Below are 11,879 nucleotides of genomic sequence, written 5' to 3' on the forward strand. Positions count from 1 at the left end.
CGTATGGTGGACCCGCATCCTCACGACCTGCCAACTTGCGTTTCTTTGCCTTCTTCTCAGCATCCGCCACAGATTTATCGATTCGTTGCTTAACGTTGCGCTTCTTCGGATCATAGACACGTTTCTCACAGCAACTGCAACATGTACGCTTACACCAGCGACCCCAACTGCCGAATTCAACTCGAAGAAATTCATAAAAGCCCAGCTCACTCGCCTCCTCATCGTCTGGCGTATTTTTGTTCTCCGCAAAGTAGTCACAAATCAGCGTAATGAAAAGATTCAGCAAAACAATGGCAATTACAAACATTAGCAGCGCATACAAAATGAAACCGAGCGTCAAACCGCCATAGGTTAGATCGTAGGGACTAACGGTGCTGCTGAAGCCAAATGAGTAGCTCATCGAGGCGGCGAAACTTCTGAATAAGTGCGTAAAGTGTTCGCTGTCATTGCCATTGATTATGTACGAGCTGATGCCAAAAGCGATTAGCCATATAACGATGATCACCAGCAGCGTGAGTAGCGCAAAGCGGGCGCGATAAAGCGTGCGTGTGAAGACACGAAAAGGTTTGGCGAACTGAAAAATCTTCCACAGCCGCAAGGTGGTCAAGCAAATGAGGAAACCAATCATCAGATTGGCTAGATAGTCGATTTGTGCTGGCACGCGAAAATCCACAAACTCCAGCTTCATCGAGTCCTCGAAGCGCGCCATTAACGCTGCCACCTTAGCCTCGCGTACAATAATCAAAATCAGGATGAACAAATTCAAACCAATTATCACAAAGTCCACAGCATTCCAGGGCGACGAGGACATTTTTGTTTTGTAGAGCATATTCAACACCAAATGTTTGGCGAAGTATATCAAAGTGAGGAGGTACAACAGGAATACGAGCAACATTATGCCCGGCACATTATCCAAATTCATCAGCAACTCAACACTTTGCACATCGACATGTGACAGCACATTTCCGAAGGGTGTATACTCCAGCAGAATCGTGCAGACGCTAAAGATATTCGAGTCGACATTGTAGAGCGTAAAATCGATAAAGACACCTGCAGTGCGCGCGTCAATCCAGTTCGATGCTTTCAGATATTCCAATATTTTCAGGCTATTGTTCAAGTCGCGCGACAAAAAAGTCACATAACCGTTATTCTCCGCATACGTATGCAAATTGCCGTAATGATGACGCGGCGTAAATATATTCCAATCCACTTGTCCCTCCAACCACGGTCCATAAGTGTGTATATACTTGCTGATGTAGTGCAGCTGTTCGTATGGCAAACGCCAACGTGGCATAAAATTTCGCTCATCGAAGCTAGGCGTATCTAGACCAATATGCTCATCCAAGCGCCGCACTTGTCTCAGCCGCACGACGCCCAACAGCTTAGCTATATTATATTGTATCCAGCCGGGTTCTTCTATAACCTCGTCATTGTAGTCGCGACCCCGATTGAAAGCTTTTACCACAATGCGTCTTATATAATCGTAGACATCATTCGGCGTGTGCACATAATACAGTCCGGCAGCATCTAAACGCTTTTCCAGGAAAACCGTTTGAAGCGTGTGTGTATTGTAGTAGGTAAGGTAATCGCGCGAGCCGACCACCAAAAGCATTAGCAGCAGAAAATAAAGTCCGTAGAGCCGCAATTCATTGATGATCAGTTTGTATTTGAGATTGAGCGACTCATTGTAGTGCGCTGAGGTAGCGTGCATGGCTGCTTCGTGGCTAGCTAGCTGCAGACGCACCAGCGCGTCTTCATCGTAGTTGTTAGTGGCTGCGGAGCGTCCCACATCCGGTCCTTCCTGTATGGCTGGTTTCTTGCGCAATGCGGCATAACAGGCGTATCCAAGAAATTTGATGAAATCGCCAATGAGGCAATGGAAAAATAACACGACGACAATGACGAAGAGTAGCGCCCTAAATTTGCGTGACTCGTGCAGGAAGCCGGACAGGCAGATGATCAAGATTAGGCAGATGAAAACAATTAAGTTGCATACCCCGAAGAGAATAAGTGTCTTGCGACGCGACTTCATAACGCTTGTATTGTGTGATTTGTAGAAAATCTTAGGTGAAAAATATTTTTTCTGTTGATGCGAATCACAAATTTTTCACAATAAAAACCAAACATATGGAACTCGTTGACTTTGAAATGGAACAAGGTTAAGTACTTTCATAAAACTTGTTCACAGTGATGTACTTATGCACAATACAGGTTTGTGCTAAAAAGAGTTAAAAACTCATATTCTTCAGAGAGGTATATTTCTTGGGACATACAGGCTAACTCCTTCACCACGGGAATATCCACAAGGAGAACCAAAGCATTCCTTCAGCTTAGTAGTCATAAAGTAAGAACTGTTACAAGTTTTCTTACTGGCCCCTACAAGGTAAAGGAAACACTTGTCAAAGATAGGAGTTGTTAATCCTCACCAGTATGGATTGAATCTTGGGCAAACAAAAAAATAAGCACCGAAAAACTGGAAAACTTTCTAGTATGCTTTTTACTCATGTTTCTTCCCTTTCAATATAAAAATATTCCTTATGCCCCTATCTGTATGTATCAATGACGACGAGCAGGAGATTTTAGTTTGTGTGAATCCGTATAAAATCTTTAATACTTATACCGCTGATGCGTTTTGATTGTGACTGATCTATGTATAAATTGAGCAAAGACCACTATAGAGAGCTTCAGAAAGCTTTAAAAAGCTTCTCTCACGGTAAAAATTTCGGTAACTATATTAGCTACCGGTCCAGTGAGAGCATTACGAGCATTTTAATGACATGTACATAGTTAAGCGCATAAAAATACATGGATTGCCCTAGCTTGGCCTAGGGCCTGGTGAAAAGACTCCCGACCCAACGCCCGTGGGTGGACAATGAAAGAAAGCGCACCTACGAACACAATGGATGGACCAAGTGTATAAGGACCTGTCGGCACTCGGGGATGTACAAGGACGAACGGTTGTAGAGCCAAAAAGGAGAATGAAAGAAGTGAGAACTTTTACCCTGAACGCGCTCATATAAAATCGGCTGAAAACTCAAGCTCTCCCGCATCGTGTGTTTTTTTACTCATCCAAATTTTGTGCGTATGAAATATATATAAAGCTTTAAAAAGCTCCATTGGCCGAATACGTTTTAATCGTGATTTATGTACATAAAGAGCAGATACCACCAGAGAGAGCTTCAGAAGGCTTTAAAAGCTCCTTCCGCGTGATGTGTTTGGTAGTGTCGGATTTATATGAAGAGCAAATACCATAAAGCTTTAAAACACTTTAAAAATTTCGCACCCGGGGTAGTATTTTGGTTGTTACTATTCCAAATGGAGCAGTAACCGGCAAATAGAGTTGTTACCCTAAGGGCCGTTTCCACCACTGCCTGCTAAAAAATTTATCGACCCGTTATCGATTGCCCGTTTTAAGTATGTGAGCGACAAATTTTACAGGCAGTCTAGAAAACAGCCCTAAGCATGTCTACACAAAATGTATGCAGAGCTTTAGAAAACTTTGCACGCAGACAACGCGCTGCTTATCATCGTTTTATTGCCAATTTGCCAACGAATTATGGGCGTTTGAATGCAATTGGGATGAAAACTTTTAATATTTCCGAACAAATTAAAAAAATGTTGATGTACAATTCACACGCTACCCTATTATTTTGCACGCTACTGTATTATAAAAGGTACATATCGTCACCTGAAATGCAAAAAGACGTAAAAAAACATCGTCGCTGAAATACAAAAAGTGGTAACTAATAAAAAATTCAAAATTCAGTTTTTGATTGATATCTTTGATGGATTTAATCGAATTACAACTCCCACAACATATGAAGAAAATAAAAAATATGAGTCACGACTTTTTCCATTTCAGTTACGATGTTGTTACGTCTTTTTGCATTTAAGGTGACGATATGTAATTATGTATGTACATATGTATATGAGCAACTACCCTGCGGGAAATGCATCTAACTATAAATTAACTTTAAGTTGATTAGGAAGCAACTAAAGACCACTATTATTTCTATATTTCCTTTGAGGAAAGCTAACTATATTTGTATTGGCGATGGCCGCGAAATAGTCAAGGGTGGTTACCTCTGCATTTGATGTAACTAACTTGTAACTAACTGCTTTTGGACATAAAATATCAATAGCAAAAACAAAACATTTTTGATTTTTTTACTTTTTATTTATTTACTCTATTTTATTACATTTCATACATGTTTACATATTCTGCTGTAGGTGGTCCCATATTCGAACTCCGTCAGAGATAACTTCAAAATAATAAATTTGAAATTTCGATCTACCTTTTATTTGTCCTCAATTCGAAAAGGTATTTGTGAAGCGCAGGATATTTAAATAGAAACGCATTTAAAGAAAATAATCTCCCGATTGCGTCTGCATTACTCCTGCATTACTTTTCAACTACTTTCAAGTTAGATTTTTATAGCTAACTACAAGTTATATATTTTATAGAAATCCCGCAAACAAGCTAACCGCAAGTTGGTTACTTTTTATCAATTGATATTTTTTTTCTGCAGGGTAATTTTTCGCAAGATTCAAAATGAAGCTGAGCACGCTTTGCTTGTTTCAGTAGCTTTCGCAAACTCAACTTTGATAGAACTAGTGCCAAGCGTTTTGCGGCTTCAAAAGCCAGCGCGTAAGAAAATTAATTAAACAATTAATAAAGAAAATAAAATTGCGTACGAGTATACATATTTGTACAAACATACTTTATATGTATGCGTATGAACGTAGTACGTATATTTTCATAAAGAAATAGTGTTTGTTTTTTTGTTGTTTGGCTGTATTCGCTTTGCTAATCATACGCCGCCCGATGACTTCAACATCCAGTACACTAATAAATATTTCTTTGATATCATTATTGGCGGTGTTTAGCAATCGTTTGGGTGAGTGCGGAATATTTGCTTTGAACCTTCCCGAAAATCGTACTGGTTTAAATTGGTTTATTTGGTGCTTTCCCCGAAAGTATTAAATGACAGCTGGGTTTTTTATTGTTTTTTTTTTGTCTTTACGCGCATCTTGTGTTATTATTAGCTTCTTTCTGCTCTCAAAGTAGTGCTTTAGAGTAATTAAAAAAATTTAAGCTCTTAACTGGTTTTTTAGTAAAAAAAAAAGAGCGTGAGAAAGGGAGTTGAAAAGATAACAGAGAGAGAGAGAGAGAGAGATAAGAAAAATCACTGAGCGCGGCGTTCATAAATATAAATATTTGTAAACAAAAATTAATGTATGCCTAAATAATTACATGTGCACAAATACATATTTAATTTTTTTTCCACAAAACTTTTTTTTAGTCCTTCTTAATCAATCAAAATGTCGATGTTTGCACTTTGTTATCGGCATGCGGAGGTCAAATCGGCAAATTTCCCGCCCAATTCAATAACCACATTGAGAAATCAGTAAATACTAATCTGATTTAGGTTTCCAATGAAATTGAGTGCTTTAAAAGTAATTTAAGAGAGATTAAAAAATTTTGAAGTCCCATTATTTTTTCTACGAAATCTTATTTTCACTTTATTGGATTTTCTTCTTTTTATGAACAAAAATACGTGCCGCAACCGTCATACAATGTCTCTTTGAGTTCTTCGCTGTTTTGAAAAAGATTACTTAATTTTGATTTAAAAACCAACATACGTATGTTCATATGTACATAGTTAGTCTGTTCCAATAGCAGTCCGGTTTACAGGATTTAGTCAGAACTTACAGGAAGTCGTTCCTATTGACATAAAACCTGTAAGTGGGAACACATTTGAGAGAGTAACTTAGCAACTGTTCCTAGTCAGAAGTTACCGGAATTAGTCCGGAGTTTTTTTTCCTGTAAGTTCATGAAAAGTGTCAAACGATCAGCTGATTTGCATGTGCAAGCAAAAACAAACAGCGATGAAAGCGAAGTACCTTAAATTTGTAAAAAAATGGAATTAAACAACGAAATGTTTGAATATGTATAGATTTTAATAATTATTTAGTGATATTTCAGCTAAATCAGTGTTGTACAAATGACAGGTAAACAAACCGACTGACGTTTTTACAGGAAATAGTGCTTTTTGCGTTCCTATGCACTTCTGCATCTGTTCTCCTTTTACTCTCATTTGAGAGAGTAAAATTGTAGTTTGACAGTTCCACAGGTTTTAGTCCGAAGTTCAAAGGAACAGACTAAGTATGTCTGCTGATTAGCTGACAGCTACACAACTTAAAGGGTAATTCTGGCAACTGTCATTCAACTCACCACAGTCTTTCGAATGACAAAAGTATTTCGTAATTGTCAATTTTGACAACTATCTTGGAAGTTCTTTTATGTCTTTCGGGCGACAAATCATAAAATCTGTTAACGAGGAGGAGCACTTAGCGTTTTTCGGTTTTGTCTTTTAGCAATATTTTTTCTAAAAATTAAGTTTAATAAAAAATATATTTTGCTTTTTACAACAGTAAATACTTAAATTCAAAAATATAATTACAACAAAAGAAGTTTAAGTATAATCCAAGTTTTTAAAAATTAAATAATTATTAAGAAATATGTTTCCTTTTAAGACTACACATATTAAATGAAAATTAAAAAAGAAATTAATTAATTAATTTAAATAAAAAGGTTCATAAAAATAAAAAAAATTTTGTAAAATATATTTTTCTTTTTAAAATATTATAATCTAAAAACTAAAAGAAGTTTAATTAAAAAAAATAATAAGTTCCTACAAATTATATGAAAGTAGGCTTTTTAGGTTTTAATGTTTTAAAACGAAAAATATTTTTTTTTTATCAAATTCAAAAAACGAAAGAAAAGTTTACAAAAAATTAAATGAGGTTTAATAAAACATATATTTCTTTTTAAAACAACCAAAAAAAAATTTATTAAAAAAAAGAAAACATAAACATATGTACAAATTTCTAATAGTAAAATTAGATATTAAACGCCATAATGGAGGCGGTTCGGTGGCTCATAACCTCCGCCCCTCCAGGACGGCCTATTGCTATCTATTCTGACAGCCAGCCTGTTATAAAATCTCTCAATTCTAACGCAACAACGTCCAAAGTAGCCATAGAATGCACGAAGATTCTCAACCTGCGGGCATCAAAATGCTCCTTGACTGTTGTGTGGGTCCCAGGACATTGGGACAGTCCTGCCAACTGCCTAGCCGATGAGCTGGCAAGGAGGGGAACGGAAATATCTCAAGTCAATTCTACTCAGAATGCGGGCATACCTCTAAACTCCTGCAAGCACACACTAAAGGCGGAACTCGTCGAGGAGGTCTATATGAGGTTGACTGTGGAAACCACCTGCCATACTACCAGGCAAATTTGGCCAAAAATTGATGTAAAGCGAGATCCATAGGTCTTACCCGGCTGGACCGCTCCTCTCTCAGATTAGTAGTCGGAATAATCAGCGGACACTGCCTGATGGGCGCACACAGGGAAAAAGGCTGGATACCCCACCAACGATTTATGTCACAGTTGTAGGGACGAGGAAGAGGTGGAGACTGTTGAACACTATATCTGCCAATGTAACGTCTTGGCCAACACGCGAACCGATTCTTCAACAAGTTCTTTCTATTCTTTCTAATTGTTTAGCCGATTTGAACTCGGCGAACGTCCTCGATTTTTTGTGCTATATAAAACGCACTCGGTGGTTCAATTACTAAGGAAGGGAAAGAAACAAATGGCCAGTGGTATCACAACCGGCTTTTTTATTTTTAGTTTTAAAAACATTAAATTTAAACATCGCTAACAAAATTATATAAAAATGCTTTCTGTCAAAAGAGCTTTCCACTATGAAGGGAGGAAATTGGGGTGTACAAAAATGTATAACCAATATAAACAAGACGTGTTTCAGCAAGTTCAGAGGCGGTTTCTAACTACATCAAATACCTAGCCCTTCAGACCTTACGCATGTCTGAGGCATTACTCGATTGAATACTCTTTTCATAAATTTTTCCTCAACTGTGGTAAGTTGATAGACTGTTGACAGAATTGCTGTGAAAGTTTGATTCCCGTTATTTTTCTATAGGAGTTTGGTGTTAAGAAGTTAGAGGTCTTAGGCGGTAAGATGTGGAGCTCTATTTTGGCGCTCCATTCTTTCATTGGTTGTAGGCCAATTTGAAATGTTTCGCAGTGAGTGCTATTAAACTTTCCTTCTAGCTATTATGACCGCCTTCCGCATAGCCGTCGCAGCAGTTTCCTTTATCCGTGAGTAGCTGGATAGGATCGTCTACTAATAAGCTCCATAGAGGAAAAGCGTTTTCCCCTATTTGGGTTCCAATGATACTAGTTCGAAATAGAATCGCGATACATTTCTCTTATCTTGTGCTTGGCAAATGGTTGTACAGGACGTATTGTCGAACACTCTTTCTGTGTCGTGAGAAGGACAAGTCATTTTCATTGAAGTCAAGTGGTGTAGAGCAGTACCGTGTACCTTCCTGGTTTACATTCCTGCTATATAGCTTGGATGCAAAAACACCTAAGATCGCCTAAAATTTGCTGTAGTAAGTAATACATATCTACTTATAGCCAGGCCGTAGCCCCACACTGTGCACACTTCTTTCCCAATTAGGAATGGTGAATACTTCATATTTAGTTTGGGTACTATTCATTTCCCTTCTATTAAGAACTTCTTTGACGAATGAGTCCTTTCCGAATAATGACCGCATAGTTGGAAATGGTTTGGAAAGGCTGTATCTTGTTGTGATGAAGAAAATCAGTTGGATAGCTGGATATAGTCCAAAAGGCCAAAGGCAACTCCCGATTTAATTGACATACATACTTTGTTTATTCTTATTTTTTTAACTCATCGACGTATGTTCTTCATTTTTTTTTTAGCTCGAGCCCAATGCGATTGGACCTGTGACAATGACGAATGCATCGATAGCGAATTTGTTTGTGATGGCATGCGGAATTGTCGCGATGGTTCGGATGAAAGTATAGAAAACTGTTTCGTCAATGCGACGTGTCCTTCTTATGCATTTCGTTGTGCTTATGGCGCCTGTATACAGGGTTCTAAGCGTTGTAACAAGCAACGCGACTGTGCGGATAACTCTGATGAATTACCCTTTATGTGCGAGATGACGAGAGATGAAGTGGAAGAAGTTTTACGCGGTAGATGTGGGTAAGTCGAACAAAGCCAACAAACTGCTTAATGCATACATTTAAGAATGCATTTCTATACCAAAGAGATTCGGAAATGCAATGCGGTACCGGTGAGTGTATAGATAGTGAAAAAGCTTGCGATGGCGTACGCGATTGCACACTTGGTGATGACGAGACATTGGAGAAGTGTGCACCCTTCGGATGTCCATCGTACGCACACAAATGCGCCTATGGTGGATGCATTGCAGGCAAAGCCGCCTGTAATGGAACCGTAGAGTGTCTGGACGGCTCTGATGAATCGTATGCGCTGTGCGGTGGAAAGCGAAAAAATTCGAGTATCACTGGAGCGGGCATGGTTTATTTCCCAACAGATAGAACTATGGCTGCTACAACAACAAAGGCGCCAACAAAACCACCAGCCACATACGCCGAAACCGAGTTAACTTTGCCGGTTAATGATAGATGTAAAATACCGGAAAGTCTTGCGAATGTAATTATCAGAGACGAATTGCGTGGCACAACTGTGAGAGTCGGCGCAAAGGTGCCGACAAATACAATTGTCAGTTTCGCTTGTCAGCCGGGTTTCTACTTAGTGGATGGTGTTAAGCAAATGTATTGCCAAAACCGAGGCTGGCAGAGCAATCTGCCGAGTTGTACTAGTAAGTAATTTTGCATGGAAGAGCATAACAGAAAGGTATCCAGTACTAAGTGACTTTTTTTCACTTCTTTATCTTTTGTAGAATTCTGCAATGCAACCGTGCTGCAAGAAGGCGTTTCAACAAAAGCTATTTGCTACACTGACGACGGGCTTGTGCCATGTAAAAATATTCAACCGGGCACACGTGCCGATATCCGATGTGAGACGGAGTATCGAGTCAGGGAGTAAGCAAACAAATCAAAAAAAATATGAATTAAATTAAATAATTTACTAATTACGAAAATTCTACGTTTCCATTTATGCAGAACATGGCGAGATACAACCATGCAGTGCACCAACGAGTATAAGTGGAACAAACCCAAATACTCATGTCAAATGCGTTGCGGCTATGTACAATTGCCGTCGATAGCATTCGCCAGTCAAGGACGCATGGTTAATGTAACGGAAGCACCCTGGCATGTGGGTATCTACAGCAAATTTAATGAAAAGGATTTTAAACGCACTTGCGGCGGATCCATAGTTTCGGCGCGCATTGTTGTTTCAGGTAAAGCCAATGCACTCGCTTACTTTTGATTCGCTTATTTCACAAAAACCTACAGACACATCTCCATACCTCTAAATGTGACAATATAGGGGCACTTAGTAACATTGTTCGCGGATATTTCCAAGAATTTCATCCATATCTTAAAATAGTAATTCTATTTAGAGAAGGTAAACTGAGAAAAGAATTCAGCGCTCTTATGGCATTGCAAGGAAGAATCATTTTGATACTTGTCAGTACTTGAAAATGCTACATACATCCTCAATAGTTAGTCCATTTTCTTCTTATTATTATTATTTGCCTCTACCACCGTTCGCCGGTTGAGGGCGAGACCAAAAAACTCCGCCAATTGCAACTGTCAGACAGATCCTTTTTCCCATAGACTTTTCGTGAGCGCGCTTTCTTTCGTTGTCCATCTATAGGAGCCCACGCGATCAGAGTCACAGATCCAGCGTAGAATAGTTCTCTCGAAAGCACCTAACGCCTTCTCATCGACATCGCCTATGACGGGCATATTTTTACGAGCGTAATTTTTGTGCGTCGAGAAGAGGTTCTGCTTTGCAATTGCCTACCGAGCCCAAAGTAGCACCTAAAGCAAAGTAGCAATAATTGTAAGTACGCGCAAATATCAAAAAAAAAAAATCGCAAAATTGGCGCGAAATCGCCAAATCTGGACACTCTGCTATTTATTGACTAAAGCCATCAAACTTGGGTTGCCCGAGCTCGTTACCAAGAATGATAGAATACAAGATTGCGCATTCCTGCGGGTGATGACGTCAACATAGCAACGAATAGAAAAGAGTAGTTGGAGATGGAGGAGAGAAAGAGTGTTAACCGTCAAACCATGGGGGTCGCCATATTTACATACATATAAACATCTCTGCATACATACAAACAGTTTGCTAAATGACGTCACATGAACAACTGATTCTGTCAAATTCGCCAAGAACAAAGTAGCGGTACTGCTGAGTGCGCCACCTCTGTCTCCCTACATCGTGCTCGTTACAGTAATTCCATCATTGAAAAAAGATCATAGGCATATACATATATGTAAATATTTAGATAGGGCTTTCTTCACATTTTGTACCTCAAATTTCCACGGAGCTTAAAAAATGGCTCTTGGTCTCCACCCAGTGGTCATTCTGGTAGTCTCCACTAGCTGTAAACTCTGCAAATACAAATCAGCAATATTTATACTTTCCGTCTTGCTCTCTGTATCGCGCAGCTGCACATTGCTTCTGGGACGAAGCCAACTTGGAAGTATATCCAACGAGACTATACAAAGTTTCTCCTGCACAACTGATATCCGTTTATATCATCAATGAAGGCTCTGATGTTACTGAGATATATGTGCCATCAAAGTAAGACTTTATTAAATATTTCAATTAATGGCTAGCAAATTTACATACTAAACTTTTGCTTAATATTTTCAGTTATAAAGACCGCGTTGGCTATTATGAGGATGATCTGGCTATCGTTAGACTGGTGCAGCAATTCAAATTTAGCGATACAATTAAGCCAATATGTTTTGAATACAAAAGGCTGGCCGCTGCAAGCATAGAAACTGGAGAATTGGGTTTCATTGTCGGTTGGGGG

General features: G+C 39.0%; 2 protein-coding genes across 2 annotated transcripts in view; one reads left to right on the forward strand and one right to left on the reverse strand.

Annotated features, from left to right (window-relative positions):
- Window positions 1-4: 4 nt before the first annotated feature.
- On the reverse strand, window positions 5-2,032 carry LOC118754312 (polycystic kidney disease protein 1-like 2; the record flags this gene model as incomplete). The annotated part of the gene is made up of 1 exon (XM_036489187.1): window positions 5-2,032. A coding segment is annotated over exon 1 (2,028 nt), but the record flags the coding sequence as incomplete, so codon positions are not given.
- Window positions 2,033-4,535: 2,503 nt separating this feature from the next.
- The window catches only part of LOC118754313 (modular serine protease-like), a 13,683-nt gene continuing 6,339 nt past the window's right edge, over window positions 4,536-11,879 (forward strand). The window contains exons 1-7 of the mRNA XM_036489188.1: window positions 4,536-4,898; window positions 8,818-9,103; window positions 9,169-9,743; window positions 9,825-9,966; window positions 10,048-10,286; window positions 11,509-11,644; window positions 11,717-11,877. Coding sequence (XP_036345081.1) covers window positions 4,826-4,898; window positions 8,818-9,103; window positions 9,169-9,743; window positions 9,825-9,966; window positions 10,048-10,286; window positions 11,509-11,644; window positions 11,717-11,877 — 1,612 coding nt within the window. The 5' untranslated portion in view covers window positions 4,536-4,825. The remainder of the gene's footprint in view (window positions 4,899-8,817; window positions 9,104-9,168; window positions 9,744-9,824; window positions 9,967-10,047; window positions 10,287-11,508; window positions 11,645-11,716; window positions 11,878-11,879) is intronic.

This window comes from Rhagoletis pomonella, unplaced genomic scaffold, assembly GCF_013731165.1.
Source record: "Rhagoletis pomonella isolate Grant_MI unplaced genomic scaffold, Rhpom_1.0 Rhpom_scaffold_03695, whole genome shotgun sequence".
In the NCBI taxonomy this organism is placed as follows: domain Eukaryota; kingdom Metazoa; phylum Arthropoda; class Insecta; order Diptera; family Tephritidae; genus Rhagoletis; species Rhagoletis pomonella.